Here is a 17,568-nt window from a genome sequence, read left to right as displayed (position 1 = left end):
GCCTCTGAGGGCCTCCCCGGAGCCTGGGGCAGCGGTGGGTCAGGGGGGCCCCTCTGCGCAGGGCTTCCGGGCAGCCCCTGCTGATATTTGGGGCTGGAAGCTTCTCTGTGCTGAAGGGCACTGTCCTTCCTGGGCGTTAGGGATGCTTGGCACCATCCCTAGCCTCCAGCAGCACCCTTGGCCCAGGTAGGAAACCCAACACCGTCTCCAGGGAGGCTGTGTCCCTGGGGACAAAACATCAGGGTTGGGGACCCTGGGCTGCAAGGAAGTGAGGCCCATGGGGGGGCCTTGGGGCAGGGCTCTGGGGGAAGGCTCCTGCTCTCACTGGAGACCTGCTGTCTGCGGCTGACCTTTGACAGCAAGTGAGCCTGGAAATAGTGGCCAGGAAAGGAGGCAGACCCCTGGCCACCGCGACCCTGGCCTGAAGAGGTGCTCCAGGCCGCCTCTTGGCTTCTGTCTAGCTCTCCCTGCCCCAGGGGAGGTCACCGGCCGCACACACCTGTGCTTCGGCTGGGCAGAGGCCATCCCACTGTGCCCCCCGAGGAGGCCCTGACCTCTGAGACCCTCCCTGGGTCCTGGGACCCTGAGGCAAAGCGGGCGGTTCCCAAGGGCCGCTGAGGGTGCAGCAGGGCCCGTGGGCCTGTCCTGGGGGGCGCTGGGCTGCAGCCGGGCCTGGGCCGTGCTCGGGGAGGGGGTGGCCCTGAGGGAGAGTGGGGTCCCTGACAGTGGACGGGGTCTGTTGTGGCCCTGCTTGGACCTGATGCGCAGTAGGCACGTGATTAAACAGCTGCTGACGAAGCGGGCGGCCTCCTCCTGCCCGTCCCGCAGGGAGGCTGACTCACCAGATGCCGCCCCAAGTCCTTGGGGAGCAGCCCTGACAGGGTGACCACTCACCAGCTGGGCTGGCTCGGGGTTCCCAGCTGGCCATCCTGAGTACTGTCCACCAGCGCTCTGCCTGCTGAGGCTCCCTCCCTGGGGAGGCCGGGGACCACGCTCGGGGTGCGTGGACACGCCGTGGCCCGGGCGGGAGTGGCAAGAGCCACGTCCGAGAGGTGCCCGTGCCCCTTGCGTGCCCGTGCCCCTCGCGTGCCCGTCTCCACCTGCAGAAGCTCCCCATGCGCCTTCAGTGTGAGCTCTTGTTCATCTTAGCACCTGTGTTCTCCTGTTCTGGCCTCACGTGTTAACTCGGGCCAGGCATCCCTGGCTGAACAGAAAGCCTCACTGTTGATATTGCCAGATTCTTCCCTTTTTTTCTTTGCCTCATGTAGTGCTTTTGGACACGTTTTTAATGCCCTTCTCTGGCCAGGCTGCCAAGACACCCTCCTGCACACCGTTCTATTAACTTCACGGCCTTGCAGACTTTCCCACTGGGGTTCCATTTAGAGCCACACAGCCTGGGGCAGTGGCCTGCGGTCCCCACCTGTCCTCCCCCGGAGCCGGGGAACAGCTACCCGCTTTCTTCTGAAGCCTTGCTGTTCTCTGACCCGGTAGCCGCGTCTTTCCCAACAGCTGGTTTTTTTTTTTCCCTGTGTAAAGGAGAAAGTCTCTTGCTACTTTCCAAACCTCTGGTCCTCCAAGTTTCAGTTTCCCCTTTCACCCTCCCAAGAATAATTGTTACTGTCCAGAGGCTGGATGTGAGTTCAGTCTTTTTAAGAAAAACAAAAATTCTTTCTTCCTTTGGCAGTGCCAGGTCTGAATTCTGCACTCAAGTCGGGATTTCTGTTCTTCGCTGAGGCATGCAGGATCTTTAGTTGCAGCATGTGGGATCAGTTCCCCAACCAGGGATCAAACCCTGGCCCCCGCATTGGGAGCACAGAGTCTTAGCCACTGGACCCCCAGGGGAGTCTCGAGCATAGTCTTTAGAGAATGGTTTGCACTCGTGGGGCATGTGCACAAGGGATGGGTGGACTCAGGGACCAAAGAGAATGGGGTGCAAACCCGCGGCCCCCAGGGCTTGTGGACTAGAGGGACAGACAGACAGAGGGGGCGGGCTTGTCACAGAGCAGCATTCGGTGGGCCGGTGACCCTGTCCCGTGTCTGGAACCCTCTGATGCCCCCCACAGACCCTGGTGATCCTGGTTCCCAAAATACCGCCAGACAAAGCATGCTTGATGCTTTCTTCTGACGAGTGGATGGGTCGTTCTGGAAATTCTGGAGAGAACAGTAATGTCGTTTGCCATCTTTAGCTTCCCTGGGAGGAGCAATATTCTGTTGGTGGAGACAGGGTCTAGCAAGGCCCGTTAAGCTGGTGGGCCCAAACCACTGGAGCCAGGCAACACGTGGGCCAGAGCCACGGGGACTGAAGGTTTGGGTTCTCCACGTGGACCCTGCTTCACAGGCTCTGGGCAGTGGGTCTCCTGGGGCTTCTGGGGGGAGGAAGCCTCCTTAGGAGGAGCTGCCCCAGGGGCCCCGCTCCCCTCCATCTCCCCTCCTCGTCTGTCCCCCAAGCCCTCTCTCCCAGCTTCTGCTCTCCAAGCTCCTCCCTCCTCCTCCCAGATCAACCCCACTCTGGACCCTCTTCTCATCTGGGGGCAGTTTCGTCCCTGGGCCTGGCCAGCACGCATCCTGCCCACCTGTCCGGGACCTGCCTTCACCAAGTGGTAGAGAAGCTGGTGACCACGTGTGCCTGGGGCAGCACCTCCCCCCATACCCTGACATTCTGGTTTAGGAACAGCACCCGGGGTCAGCGGGCGCCGTGAAATCAAAGACCACATTTCCCAGCCATCCCCCCAGCCAGGCACAGCCACAGCAGTGCATTCCTGAGGAGATGGGACCAGAAGCACTGTTTGGGGATTCTGGCGCATCTCCTCAAAGAGCAGGGGCCCCTCTCGCCTCTACTTCCTCCCTTCCTGACACCTGGAATGCAGATGTGGGGGCTGGAGCTCAAGTAGCCAGTTTTGACCAAGAGACAAGGCACCTGGTTTCCCAAGGCTGTGGGAGCAGCTGGGCCAGCCGAGGGGGAGAGAGAGAGAACTCCGCATGCTCAGCACGGCTGTCTGGGGTTTCTGAGGTGATGGGCAGCCTGTTCTGGGCTGATCTAGAGCACCCTTTAACTCTGCTGAAACCACGACCCATGGTTCACATTCAGAACGCACCCCAGTCAGAGGAAGATGGGCCGGTAATGAGTTTCAGAATCACCAAGCTCTTGGGATGACAACTTCTGTAAAGCCCCTTTTCGTTCACAGCTTCTTCTCTCCCGAGGAAGCTCTCCCCAAAACCACCCTGAAAGCCCCTTCTCTGGAGGGCGCTGGGGAACTCCTGGGCCCTTGTGAAAGCACCAAGTCCCGAGGAAACCCTGGAGGCCCCGCTTCCCCTCCCCAGCCCCCGATTCAGTGACAGCATCACTGAGGCTCAAGAGTGGGCGGGGGCAGAACCCTGCTCCACTGGAGGGGGGCAGGGGCCAGGGAGGCCTGGCAGACTTTCTGGAAGAAGGAAAAACGGTCATCTCCCCAGTGGATCAGGGGTGGCACATTCAGACGGACACACACAAGGAAGCAGGGCCTGCTCCTGGCAGGAGGGGTTTGGAGATGGAGGGGCAAAGCGTAGCGTAATAGCAAAGCTGAAGAGACGGAGCACGGGCCCACCCCCACAGAGGCGGGGCAGAGGGTTCAGCGGGCCTGGGACAACTTGAGGGTCCTCAAGGGCAACAGCTGAAGTCGACGGAGGAAACACACCGTGATATGAAAACTCCGAGTCCTGCACACTCGTGTTCACAACAGTGTTACCCAAGGCGGCCCGAAGCGGGAAGCAACCCGCGTGTCCACGGATGGGCGATGGATAAGCAGACGTGGTCCAGCCACACAATGGCACAGGACTCAGCCACGCGGGGAGTGAGTCACATCTGACACCTGCTCCAGCGTGGGCCGGCCTTGAGGACCTCATGCGGAGTGAAACAGGCCTGTCACAAAAGGATGCTCCTGGGAGAGTCCACTCGTCGGGGTCCCTGGAGCAGTCAGACCCACAGAGACAGAGGTAGGATGGTAGGGGAGGGCGGGGAAGCCGGGGCTTAGTGGGGGCAGAGTTTCTGTTTGGGGAGAGGAGCGTCCCGGAGACAGATGATGTGGGTGACGGTCACACTGCAACCCGAGGGTGCTGGTCACCGCGCTGTTCTCTCGAAAGTGGTTATAACGGTAGATCTTGTTATCTACAACGGCCGCAGTAAAAATCTCTGAGTCCTTAGTGATACTCAGGGAGAGGCAGTGAGAAAGAGTCTGACATCTTAGCTACAGCAGGAGGTGACTTACTGCCCTTTGGCTGGGGGAGCAGGGAGGGCGCATCTCCCTAACCCCCTGCCGCCAGGCCTGCTGGTGCCATCACAGATGGAGGCACCACGTGATGGGAAAGTCGCCACTCGGCAGACCCAGTGCGGAGGCCGCCCTGGGGTTGGGAGTGGGGGGTTCAGCTCTGGGAGGGACGAGCCGCCAGGCGTGCCTTCATGACAGGGGTCCCAGTGCCAGAAACGCTAACTGAAACTGCCGGAGCTTCAGGCCCACTTCCCAGACACGGGAAACCCGCAGTGGGGGAACGTTAGATGACGCGGGGAACACCCAGTCAAGCACATCTAGAATGTGTGACATTTCAGGGACAGCCGGCCAGGTAACCTCAGAAGGTGAATGTCGGGGAGCGCTGCTTCTGAGTGGGGCCCCCGACATCACCAGGCACGCCTGCCGGCTGCGCTGTGCCCGCCGTGAGCCACCGGGCACCACCGAGTGGCTGTCGGGCCCAAGGAGAGCGGGCAGGGGCGTGCGGAGGCTCTGGAGGGGAACGCGGCGCTGAGTCAGGGACCCGATTCTGCTCACAGACATGAGGCTCGTCTGGAAGTCTTGGCGCTGGTGTGGGTGGTGGTCACTCGGGCCGCCAGGACTCCCCTCCTTTGCCTGTGAAACTTTCAGAGGCGGTGAGGGGAGCGGAGACCTGTGGCCCGGAGGAGCACGCTGTCCAGCAGGTGTCCGGACGGCGCCCCAAGGGGGCCGCCACCACCTGCCCCCCCATGTCTTCTCAGGTTTGAATCTGTGACTATACGACCCGCTTCAGACAGTGACTAAAACGTTCCCCTGTGATGAGGAGATGACGTGATGCTGCAGATGGGATCAGGGGTGGCTGCCTGGTGGAAGGGGGGGCCCTGGGAGCTAGCAGCCTCTACTTGAGCGGCCCCCGGGCATGTTGAGAAAATGGGAGCAGCGTCCCCCTTTATCCTGCCTGCAAGACACTCAGCCTTCAGGAAACGCACCAGGCCCCTAGCTCCCCGAAACCCCATTGCCCACACCTGCCTCGCTGGCCAGGAGTTGCGCCGGGAAGCAGGTGGGGTGGGTGCTGCTGCTGCCCGGCTCGCGGCCCCCAGCTCCTCAGGGCCGGCTCCCTTCCCAGGCCCCCCAGAACCCAGGGGAGGGCTCAGCTGCCCTCCTTGACCCCATGGCCACCGCCCGGGGGAACTAGCCCGCGGCCCTGAAGCGGGCTCCGCTCCTGCTGAGGCCCTAGGTCCTCAGACGCTGAGGAGGCCCCCACAGACCGCCGAGCCTCGGCTCCACTGCAGACCGCTCGTCTGGGCCTGCACCCCTGGGTGGTGGGTGGTGCCCTTGGCAGTGGCCTGTGGTTGACACTGTCGCCCCTGGGAAGGTGTTGGGGGGCTGAGGTGACTCCCATGCCCAGATTCCCAGGCGCCCCACACCCGGCTCCCCAGCCCCGGGTGCACTGACCAGGGGCCTTGGTTCCACCTGCCGCCTTGCTGCTGGGCACAGGTGGCCCACAGAGGTTAAGGGGCCCAGCCCTGAGCTGGGCTGGAGAGCTGGGACCGCAGCGGGGGGTCCCCAGTGCCTCACCTCAGAGCCCAGAACCAGCCCAGGGTGACCAAGTGAGGTGGCAGGTCCTCCGCAACCCGCCGTCTTCCGAGGACACTGGCGTGTGCGTTAGGCTGGAGTCCTGCAAGCCCTGCCTTCCCAAGTGGACCCTGGGTTCCTGGGGGATCCCATGGATCCCTCAAGAGAAACTCGCCCGTAGATGCCCCCCGGCCTGGCTGGGATCGGCTCCAGGGGGTCCAGGGGCTCAGGGACGGGGCTCAAGCCCAGCACAGGGCATGCTGGCCTTTCCTGCAGGGTCCTCCCCAGGAGGGGCTGGGGAGGGGGCTTCGGTGAGACGGCCGGGCACTGGGGCTAGGCACTGTCCTGGGCCCATGGGGCGGTGCCAGGAGGCAGCCCGGCTCCCAGCGCCCCACGAGCATCCCGGGGGGGCAAGGCCTCCTGGTGACAGCCCTGCTCTGTGCCCAGCGGCCCAGGAGGGACCCTCAGGCCTGAGCCCAGGAGCTCCTGGGGGTCCCCACCCTGGGCGTCCAGCCTTGCTGTCGGGATTCAGTAGGTCCCTGCAGCTCGCACCAGCTGGCCCCATGTCGGGCCCAGCCGCCTGGGAAGTCCTGAGTGGAAGCAGCTCTGGCTGTTGCCAGAAGCATGAGCAGAAGCAGCCTGGATCCGTTTTCAGGAAGGTGCCGAGGCCATCCTCTCAGCACCAGTGGGAAGATGCCTAGCCGGTCGGCCCACCCCCAGTTTCGCTCTGTTTGTGGTTTGGGGAGCTCTAGAGACACTCCTGCTACTTCCTGAAAGCTGTCAGTCGCGCCTGCCGAGACAGCCTGGGTGAGTCCTGGGCTCCCGCGCGAGCGTCGGGGTCAGGGGCTGAAAGCAGAAGGGGCTCCTTGGCGTGAAGGTGCGGGCTCGGTCAAGGGTCTTCGCAGCGTCCTTCTCCGAGAGAGAGCCCGGGCACCAGGGCGCCTGGGTAGGGGGAGCCTGGGAGTTCCAGGGCCGGCAGCGGGAAGCAGGTGCAGGGGCCTGGCTCCGTCACGGGGAAGCTCCCTGCGTGGGGCCTGGGCCCTCAGGGCCTGCACAGGACATGTGCTTGCCGCTGGCTCTGGGGACACTGGCGGGGTGAGAATAAAGCCGGTGGGGCTGGGGGCATGTGGGTGTGAGGAGGGACCCCAAGACAGGGGCCCTGCTGGCCGGGCGGCAGGCTGAAGGATGGGGCGTCCAGTGCCGGGCACAGTGCAGGGTCCTGGTGCGTCTGCCAGGAACGGAGGGCCGGGGCTCTGACCGCTGAGGACCAGGTGCTTCCCACCATCCCTGCCTGGGCGACGACAGGGTGATGTTTTAGGGGACTCTCCAGGCAGCGTTGGGGGACACAGATGCCTCCGGGCACCATGGAACAAGGCGGGGCTGTCCAGCCTCACTAGCCGCCAGGGAGATGCAGGTGCGTTTTCGGAGCACGCTATGCAAGCCTTCCTAAAGGGGAGTGGTGACGATGGATGCCCGGGGCTGGAGAGCCTGGGCCGCGTGAGAGCAGTGAGCTTGCTGAGCTCGGGGCCCAGGTTGGAAGGTCCCGCCCCGAAGTGTGAACTGCCGGCAGACAGAAATGAAGTCAGCGCGCTGGTGTGAGGAGGCGGGGGTAGGAGGTGGAAATGACCTGAAAGTTCCAGCTGAGGCAAATCGGGCAAAGGTGCTGCAGGGCAGCCACGGGACAGGCCGTCAGCCGCCGCGACCGGGTCCCACGGCGTGAGATGGGAACCGGGAGGCAAGGCCCGTGGGCCGGCTGGTCCTCAGCGCCGTGGCGGTGCCTGTTGAGAGAGCTTGAGTCAAGCCTTTCAACGTTGCTCTAAATGAAGGGAGGGACGCGTAGCACCCACGGGCCGTGGCGTGTCCGGGGACAGCTCTGTGGGCAGGCCACTCCTGGTCATGTCTCTCCCTCCCGGGGGGTCTGGGGGCCCTTCTGGGACGTGCTGCCTCCAGCGTGGTGCCCATGGCTGGCAGGGATGGGGCTGGCGTCCACGGCTGCTGGAACCCAAGAGCAGCAGCCTCAGGCTGACCCAGACCACCCACCCCCCGGCCTGTGGCTGCTGTGGCCCCCACCCCGCCCAAGAGCGCAGACACGGGACCGCAAGCTCACCAGGCCCAGGCCAGCGCTGCGGAAAGGGGGGCTTGTCTTCCTGAGGCCTCCTGCAGGGCCTGTCACTCCACCTCCCCTGCAGCCGGGACCACCCCTGTGGGTCTCCCAAGGTGGACGGGACGCTGGTGAGGGCAGGGAAGAGCAGGCAGCTGGGCCTGGGCGGGGGGATGTGTCCCTCTAAGCACCCGACTCTGGGAGAACAAGGGGGGACCTCGGCCCCCGATCCCTGCCCGCAAGAGCCCCAGCCGTGGGTGGGGACGGGCCAGGGCCCTCTGGGTGGGCAGGGTGCGGATGCTGGGGGGGGACAGCCCACCGCCCCCCGGGCGGGCTGGGTGGTGTCCTGGCTGACATGCTGAGGTGGGGCGGACCCACGGCCCCTCCCAGGTCGCTCAGCTCACAGGGTGGGGCAGACGCAGAGGACGGAGGACACGAGAGGAAGCAGGAGGAGGCCAGGCCACGGGGTCCAGAGACCCCCGGAGAAGCCGGCGCAGAGACCTGAAGCCAAGAGGGCATCGGGGGGGAAGGGCCAGGACGAGCCCAGGGACGGGCCAAGTTGTGCAGGGCAGATGGCCCGGAGGTGGGTGCAGAGGAGGAACCCACCGGGCCTGGGCAGGGCCGGACTGTGCCGTGGGGGTAGCGCCGTCCCAGCCCCTGGCCGCCCTGGCCCGGGCCTTGTGCCGCGTTCCAGACACCCGCCCCGCTCCTCCCAACGCGGCCCCCGACCTCCCACCAGTCCAGGCAGACACGGCCACCACCCCAGACCCAGAGTCAGATCTCTGTCTACACAGGAGGGCGGGGTGGGGGCGCCAGGCAGGGCCCAGGATGCCCCCCGCACCCCCCCGCCGGCCCGGCCAGCCTGCACTCTCTGCACAGACCTCTGCCCGCAGGCCTCGCCCCTGCTGGGGGATGCACACTGACAGTTGGGCCACTTCCTCTGGCTTTTGCAGAAGTGACTTCTAGAGACAGCGGTCCCCCTCTGCTCCCAGCTGCTCAGGCAGGAGCTGGCGGGGCAGCCCCGGGGGAGGGATCCCCCACCCAGGTTTCCCAAATCTCAGTCCTGACAGAGGGATTGGCCCCTAGCCCAGGGCGAGGCTGGGGGTCTCCTGGCCTCACGTGGTTTGCCGGCGTCCCGACGGCTCCCAGGTGGGTTGGCACCCCCCCCCCCAACAACTGCAGCTCACATGGGCAACCCTCACAGTGGAGACCCGCCTTCCCGGAGCCCCCTTTGTTGGGCTCAGCCCCCTTCATTGGCTGAGGGCAGTGGTGAGTGAGGGGATGGACGGGAAGACCCAGGGACCCCCAGACCCACACCCACCACTTGGTCAGGACATCAGTTTCAGAATGTTAACGGCGTATCTCGACTCTTTCTTGCAACTCCCCTTTGTCTGTAGTTTCAAGGTCTTGCTTATAAACTCTTTCTAAACTGATGAACTTTCTGCAGTTTCAGGTAAACACCTTGGTTTCCTGTTATTTCTGGCTAGCTTGTCTGCTGGCATCACAGACAACCCCACCCAGCGCAGGGCGGGGAGGGGGGTGCCTTCAGCTGCCAGCTCCCCCGGGGGTGGGGGCTGGGTTCCAGGCCGGCAGGGAAGACCCTCCCTCGGACCCTCTCTGGCTGCTAGGACAGGGCCTGTGCTAGGGGCGTCTCTGGTTCAGGAAGGAAGCAGCGGTGGGGGCCGGGATGCCGTCCCGTCGGCCAGTGTCCCGGAACCTGCCCGTCCCTGCCCTGGGCCGGGGTCCCAGTCCCTTTCACGGGGGCGCGGTCCATGCACTTTGAATCTCAGGTAGCTGTTTCATCAGGAAAGCTCCTGGAAAGGACTTCACCTGGTCGAAAGTTAAGCACATGGAAGACTTTTGAGGTGCGTTTCCAGATTGCGCTAGAAAGCCTCTGTGCCCATTTATGCCCCCGTCCCCAGCATGGAGAAGCTCACTTTTGCACTTGCTTGCCAACACTAAGAGTTGAAGTTCTTTATCTGCGCCAACATCATGGGCAAGAAAAAGATTGGTGTTTGGTTGTTTTACATTCACCTTTTTTTGACTGTATCAGTGGAGTTGAGTGTTCTTCCAGTTGAGACGTTTTCACTTCTGTGAATGATCAGCTTTGACACTTACTTTTGTTGGTTTGTGGGAGTTCTTTCTATATTTAGACTTTGCTGTCATATCCCACAGGATAAACACAAGACTGTGTGTTTTGTTGCTCAGTCGTGTCCGACTCGTCGCAACCCCATGGACTTTGCCCCCCAGGCTCCTCTGTCCACGGGATTCTGTAGGCAAGAATACTGGAGTGGGGTGCCATTTCCTTCTCCAGGGGGTCCTCCCCACCCAGGGATTGAACCCGGGTCTCTTGCATTGCAGGCAGATGCTTTACCATCTGAGTTACGAGGGAAGGCCAAAATACAAGACTTGGCCTGGTAACAAGTGCTCAGTAACGATTTATCAAACGGCTTCATTTGTGATTTAATCTGATTTCCCTAAAGCAATTTCCGCCCACTCTTGCTCCAGGTCACTTTAAACTCTGGGAGCGAACGTCTCAACAGCACCATCTCCGCTGTGTGACGGGCACAGCCGCCCGGCCCTGAGCCCGGAGCCTGCGAACATGCCAGGTGAGAGCCCCACTCAGGCCTCCTTTGACTTGGAACCTTTAGGAGGGAGCCCGTGGGAATTTTTCTACAATTGTACTTGGTCTCATAACAGCGATAATTGCTTCAAACGTTAGCATGCAAAAGCAGACTTCTTAAAATAAAAACGAACCCGGAGACAGCAAAGCCAGAGGCTCCCCATCAGGACACAGGACAGCGCCCGCTTCTTCCTTCTCTGAATGTGCTAGAAAACAGCCAGGGGCGGGACTGTGGGGAAGCCGGGCTCCTCCAGGCCTGGGCCCCCCAGAGCCTGCCCCTGTGTCCCCTGGGGCTCGTCTGCCCCCAGCCCAGAAGGCTCCTTTCCCAGGAGGTCAGGTCCTCCGAGTGCCCGCGAGGCAGGGGGCGCTTTCACCTGTGTGCCCAGGTCTGGTCGCCAGATGGCTGGGGGCGGGGACGGGGCGCGGGCAGGTGAAGACGGGCCCCCACGTGCTGCCCATGTGGCCCCAGCAGGTGGAGTGTGACTGAACTACGCCGAGTCCAGAGGGCACCCTCAAGGGCGGGCGGTTGGTGGGGGAGCCGGGAGCAGGAACGGGCCCATGGGCCCCACCTGAGCCTCCACCTGGGCTTCGGGACCCCTCACGCCCTGCCCCCCAAAGGGGTGGCAAGACAGGGTCGGCACTGGGACGGACCCAGGGCCGTGCTGCGGTCCAGGTGGTGGGCTGCCAGCTCGTGGAGGACTTGTCCAACCAGAGGGGACCATCGGTCCAGGCCGGGTCAGCTTGGGCCAAGACAGGTGTCAGCTACCTCCCACCCAAGAAGTGCCCTCCCGCTGGCTGCTCCCCACGCACCCCCGGCCCCTGTGCTGGCCCGGCTCTCATGCGGGGAAGTGACACCTGGGTCTGGGGACTTGCCCGCACCCTCTGTCTGCACATGGAATGAAACCCACGTCCCAGGGGGTTAGGGCGAGGGGTGGGGCCCCAGAGAAGGGACCACCTCACACCCATCCGGATGGCCACTGTCAAAACCGAGAGACTAAGCGCGGCTGAGGATGCAGAGACGGAAAATGGAGTGGCTGCCGTGGAAACTGTCTGGAGGGTCCTCAGAAAGCTACCAGGGGGCTCATCACATGAGCCGGCAGCCCCACTTCTGAGGATGCGCACAAAGGAAGTGAACGCAGGTGTGGAGAAGTCATCTCCACAGGATAGGGGAGCCGCCCGCGTCCCTGGCCGGAGGAGTGGAGACGCGCCTGTGGTCCAGCCACACATCGGACTCTGAGCTGCCCTGAGAGGGAAGGGCGCTCTGGCCCGTGGCCCTGAGGATGCGGTGTGCAGGCACGGAAGGACACGCTCTCTCTGCGGTCTTCCTTGCTGCTTGTCTCTGACTGCTGGGTCTTCACTGCTGGGCGTGGGCTCCCCAGTTGCTGAGCACAGGCCCCAGGGTGGGGCTCAGTAGTCGTGGCCCCCGGGCCTCGCTGCTCAGCCGCACGTGCGATCTTCCCAGACCCGGGACTGAGCCCGTGTCCCCTGCACTGGCTGGCGGATTCTCAACCACTGGACCACCGGGGACGTCCAGGGTCACATTCTTTACCATGCACTCCCAGGAGGGGCTGGGGGTTAAATGAGGACAGAGTTTCAGTTTTGCAAGATGAGAAAGTTCCGGCGATGGACGTGGTGAAGGCCGTACAACAGTGTGACTGCGCGTCATGTCACAGAGATGGACACGTGGCGTGTGTAAGAGCATCACTTCTATCCTATGTATGTTTTACTAGAATTTTAAAACCCGGGGGAAACACGTGAGGGCACAGTCGGACTTTGGGGTCACACTGTGGGGCCGTCGCCCCCGCCGGCCCGGGACCAGCCGTCTGACGTGTCTCGATGGGCCTTCAGCCGAGGACCAGCACTGCCCTCTGCCCACCTTCACCATGCGCCCCTGCTCCGCCGCTCAGTCGTGTCTGACTCTCTGCGACCCCATGGACTGCAGCCCACCAGGCTCCTCTGTCCATGGGGTTCTCTGGAATACTGGAGTGAGCTGCCACTTCCTCCTCCAACCCAGGGACTGAACCTGTGTCTCCTGCATTGCAGGCGGGTTCTTTACCGCTGAGCCACTGGGGGAGCATCGCTCTCCTCCTGCCTTCAGAGCCAGCCACGGATTTCTGCATAAGGTCGCCCTGTGGTGGGGGGAGCCTGAGACCCCACGGTTGTGCCAGCTCTGGGACGCACTGAAGTTTCCTTGGCCGTGGGAAAGGCCTGTGGAAAGGCCCAGGGGTCTTCACCCTCGACTCTAAGTAAGCAAAGAGTCTTCATGCCTCAGGAGTCACCAGGCTACAGAAGCGAGAGCCACATTCTGTACCATCACCAGGGCCGCCCCCGCCCCATGCGGCCCACTGTCCAGTCCCTGGGCTGGATACTGGGGCCACACTTGCCAGAGGCCACTGTGCCCAGAGAGGCCCGCCTGCACCTGGGCACTGCTTGCGGCTCCCGCTGACCTCAAGGGGCTGCTCTGTCCGCTGTCTGCTCTTGGAGAAGCAGGCCTCTGCACGGACAGTGCCTCCAGAGGCCGGGCTCAGGTTCTTCCCACTCCCAACAGGGAGCCCAAAGCCCGGGGGCGTCTGCTCCCTGTGCCTGCCTGCCAGCCTCAGCACGGTCCCAGCGCGCGCCTGGCAGAGCCCAGGGGACGCCTCCAAGGGACGGCGTGAAAGTGCGGCTGAACCGACGGGGTGGCGGAGAGCGGGGGGTGGGGGGGCGGGTGTGGGCGCTGGGGGTCCTGGCATCTCTGGGTCCCTGCGTGTGCTCTGGGCTGGGGCGTCACGTGACAATGGGCAGTGGCGACTGCCCCGTGTGCCTGCGTCAATGGAGGACGCGGCCAGGCCCAAGCTGTCGGGGCAGGTTTTACATTCAGTGACTGATTCTGCCCGTCTGTTTCTCGAGGGGACGTGGACGCACCCGTGGAGGGTGGGTGTGGGTTTTGAGTCAGGACACCTGCCTGGGGACTCCGGAGGTCAGCACCTCCCCTTGGGAGGACGCCCCCCCCCCCAACTCGGGAAATGCCCCCGGGTGACGCCCCACTAGATGTAAGCTCACAACTGCCACGAGAGAGGAGAGAAAGCCGGCCTGTGAGAGGGTCTGCAGGCCCTGCGTTGTGGGAGCGGGTCCTCCCTGCAAGACTCTGCGTGCTCGGAGGGTCGCTCCAGGTGGTCTGATTCACGCGGTCCCCAGCCACGCCCGCCCTCACGCTTGTCTCTGCCCCGCAGGAAACGCCACGCTGGAGACCGGCCCTGCGCTGGGGGCCCTGTCGACGGGCGTGTCTTCCCACACGTGTAACGTGCCCTTCAACGATAGCAGGGTGTTCCTGGTGACCGTGTACAGTAGCGTGTGCGTGCTGGGCCTGCCGGCCAACTGCCTGACGGCGTGGCTCACACTGCTGCAGGCACGCCAGGGCCACGTGCTGGCCGTCTACCTCTTCTGCCTGGCGCTCTGCGAGCTGCTGTACGTCAGCACCCTGCCGCTCTGGGTCGTCTACATCCAGCACGGGCACCGCTGGCCGCTCAGCCCCTTGGCCTGCAAGGTGACCGCCTACATCTTCTTCTGCAACCTCTACATCAGCATCCTCTTCCTCTGCTGCATCTCCTGCGATCGCTTCCTGGCGGTGGTGTACGCGCTGGAGACGCGGGGCCGGCGCCACCAGAAGACTGCCATCCTCATCTCCGCGACAGTCTTCCTTCTCGTCGGGCTCATCCACTCTCCGGTGTTCAAGATGGAGCACGATGAAACCTGCTTCGAGACGCTGCCGATGGACCACAAGGTGGCCGGGTACTACTACGCGCGCTTCATGGTGGGCTTTGCCGTCCCGCTGTCCATCATCGCCGTCACCAACCAGCGCATCTTCAGGACCATCCAGCTGAGCACCAGCCTGAGCGCTGCCCAGAAGGCCAAGGTGAGGCTCCTGGCCATCGCGGTCGTGGTCATCTTCCTGGTCTGCTTCGCCCCCTACCACCTGGTGCTCCTGATCAAAGCCATCGCCTTTTCCTACCACAGAGGGGCCGAAGAACCTGTGTGCGACTTTGAAATTCGCCTGTACACGGCCTCCGTGGTGTTCCTGAGCCTGGCCACCGTGAACAGCGTGGCTGACCCCATCATCTACGTGCTGGCCGCGGAAGTGACCCGCCAGGAAGTGTGCAGAATCCACAAGGGGTGGAAAAAGTGGTCCACGAAGACGGACGACACCAAGCTTGCATGCTCGAAGGACTCGGAGGAGGCACAGTCGCCCACGTCCCCCACCAACAGCTACGCCTTCCCCGGGCCCGTCCACCCACCAGGGCCGTCACCGGGCACCCCAGAGGGGCTGGCCGAGGGGTCCTGCTGAGCCCAGCGCAGGGGGCCAGGGCTGGCCGCCGGTGCTGCTTGTAGACCGCTAGCCAATGTCCATGGTGCTGGCTGGGGAGCCCCCTCCAAATGGCTCACCCCCGATTTCTCGTCCCCGAGTCTCTGCCGCTGGGGGTCCCGGCTGAGCAGAAGCCCCACGGAAGGCGGCAGCACATTCAGGGTAAGGGCAGTCTGCTGGCCGCGGGGAAGAGCGCGTGGCGGGCGGGAGTGCTTGCTCTGGCTGGCGTTCTCCGCTATTAGCGCACAGCAGGGCAGCTGGCGCAGGCCGTGCGCCCGCCTGGTGCTGCTGGCGGCTGCACAGGCCGTGTGCGGAAGCTGCCTGTCGGCCGCCGCGTGACGACTTTATTTCCTGAGCTTTTCTGCAAGCGTCGCTTGGATGCGAGTACGTGGCCGGGCATTTCTGCTTCTGCCCCGGGTCGTCTGTGCAAACCGTGCCCTCGGCCGGGGCAGCTCAGCGCCATGGCTCTGAGGGGGAGCCGCGAGGTGGGGTGCAGTCCAAGTGGCCTCCGGAGGAAGCCCCGTGTGTGCGTGGCAGGCACGCCTGTGGGCTGGGAGGGCCGGGGTCACCCCAGGCAGGGGGACACGCCCAAGGGCTCCGAGGACCCGGCACGTCGTCAGCACGGAGGCTTCCTGGCTCCCGTTGTGGCGGAGCTGCCGAGGGCCAGGCCAGGCGCAGCGCTGCCTCCGAGTCCCATCTGTAGCAGGGCCCGTGACCCTGGCCTCAGCGGGTCAGCGGCGGGGCCGACCGCACGCAGCCCCAAGGTGGCGTCAGGGTCAACTTCCGCTCCCGCTTCTCTAAGGCCGCGTCGATGGATGAGCTTTACTGTGAAAGACCCTGAGAAGACATGTGATTTCACGTCTGGAAATAAAAACGCAAGAGTACACATCGGTGCCAACTTCCTCACGTGCAGAAATGTCATTTTACTTCTCAGGCTCAGGGGGAGCCGGGCTGGGGGAGGGGAGCGTGCCCGGCTCTCCAGGTGATGGGCAGGTTCTAGAGTAGTGTTCTAGAGTGTTCACAGGGCGTTCCCTGGAGGCTGACACGGGAGTTCCTGGGGCTGCTTCAACTAGTCACCGCAGGATCTCAGCCTTCGGGCTGGAGGTCTGGATCAAGGCGTTGGGGGGCCCTGCGGGCCTGGGCTCCAGGCCTCGGCCTTGGCCTCTGGAGCTCACGCATCCTTGGCTTCTGGGTGTAGCCGCATCACCCCAGGCTGTCCCCCTGTCTCTCTTTTTTTTTTTTTTCCCCTGTCTCTCTTCTCTGTCTTTGGACCCGGGACTCCCCTGGATAACCCAGGGTGAGCTCATTGCTACACCCTTAGACAGAGCCTATTTCCCAGCAAGGTCCTGCCCGCAGATTCCAGGGCGCAGGACGAGACATACCCTTCTGGGGTCAACAAGCCCGCCCCCCACAGATGGCAACAGGGAGCAAGAGGCATGCTGCTCGGCTCCGGGGGAGGCTCAGTTCAGTCCAGTCGCTCAGTTGCGTCTGACTCTTTGCGACCCCACGGACTGTGGCACGCCAGGCCTCCCTGTCCCAGGGGACGAGTGGCCCCCAGACTCAGCGCTCACCTCTCACCTGCTCCGCACCTGCCACCATCTGCGTGGTGGTGCCTGTTACCGTGAGAGCACCCCACGGCTGTACGCTGGCTGCCCAGTTGCTGCAAAACTCTGCTTTAAAAAAATGAATGATGGTAGCTTGTCTTTTTCATTAATACCTTTTCTTGGCAGCCTCGTGCCACTTCCTTGGCAGTTTTGGGGAAAGTTCCTGGTGTCTGAAATCCCAGGTCCTCCCAGGCAAACCGCCTCCCAGGACTGTCTGCACCCTAGCCTCTTGGTGTCACTTCCCCTGGGGTTTCACCACGGGGCTTCCCTGGTGGTTCAGACGGTAAAGAATCTGCCTACGATACAGGAGACCTGGGGTCCAATCCCTGGGTTGGGAAGATACCTGGAGCAGAAAATGGCAACTCACTCCAGTGTTCCTGCCTGGAAAATTCCAAGGACAGAGGAGCCTGGAGGGTTACAGTCCATAGGGTGACAGAGAGTCAGACAGGACTGAGCGACTAACACTCATTTTTCGACATTTTATGCCTCAGTTTCAGTCACAGACATAAAGCTCGTGCTCCCAGCGAGGGGGCGCCCCTCTGAACAGCAGGACCTTGTGAGCAGGGTCTCCAGCTCCCCGTAGGTGTCCTGGGGCAGCCGAAACAAACGACCACAAACTGGGGTGACACGTCTTACAACAACAGGAACTGACCCTCTCACAGCTCCCAGGCCCCAAGTCCAAATCAAGGTGTTAGAAGCCTCCAAGAGAGGGTCCTTCCTGCTCCACCAGCCTTCCTGGGCTTGCGGTTACATCACCCCAATCTCTGCGGCTTCTGTCTTTGTGGACCCTCTTTTGTGTCCCTCTGGGGTGCCCCTTCTGTCTCAAGGCCACGTGCCGGGCCCCAGAGTCCGTCTAGAGCCCTGGTGCTGCCCTCCTGTGTCCGCAGTCTCCCTGGCCCAGTTTGGCCCCGTACCAGGGCACGGCTTTCTGTTCTTTCTCCCTGCGGAGCCAGAGCCCACCTCGTTGGCACCAGGGTGATCAGGCTGCCCAGGAGCGGAGGCATCAGACGGAGGCGGGGTGTATACTGGGCCCCGCCAGGTCAGCAGGCTCCATCCTTGGCCCGAGGGGGCTTCATCCGCCC

General features: G+C 63.3%; 1 protein-coding gene across 6 annotated transcripts; it reads left to right on the top strand.

Moving 5' to 3' along the window:
• The first annotated feature begins 102 nt into the window (after window positions 1–102).
• On the top strand, window positions 103–15,766 carry GPR132 (G protein-coupled receptor 132). Of its 6 annotated transcripts, XM_043922407.1 has the most exons (4): window positions 262–3,972; window positions 9,724–9,782; window positions 10,426–10,526; window positions 13,753–15,766. In XM_043922407.1, exons 3-4 carry the CDS (start codon window positions 10,520–10,522, stop codon window positions 14,862–14,864), a joined length of 1,119 nt encoding a protein of 372 aa, XP_043778342.1. In that variant the 5' UTR covers window positions 262–3,972; window positions 9,724–9,782; window positions 10,426–10,519; the 3' UTR covers window positions 14,865–15,766. The 6 variants fall into 6 exon arrangements, with proteins under 6 accessions (XP_043778343.1, XP_043778342.1, XP_043778340.1 ...); XM_043922408.1 differs by lacking the exons at window positions 262–3,972; window positions 9,724–9,782 and adding an exon at window positions 103–186; XM_043922405.1 differs by lacking the exon at window positions 9,724–9,782.
• The last annotated feature ends 1,802 nt before the right edge of the window (window positions 15,767–17,568 follow it).

Source organism: Cervus elaphus, chromosome 13 (assembly GCF_910594005.1).
Source record: "Cervus elaphus chromosome 13, mCerEla1.1, whole genome shotgun sequence".
Lineage (NCBI taxonomy): Eukaryota > Metazoa > Chordata > Mammalia > Artiodactyla > Cervidae > Cervus > Cervus elaphus.
Note: the sequence above shows the minus strand (reverse complement) of the source record. Positions and strands in the feature narration are given on the sequence as shown.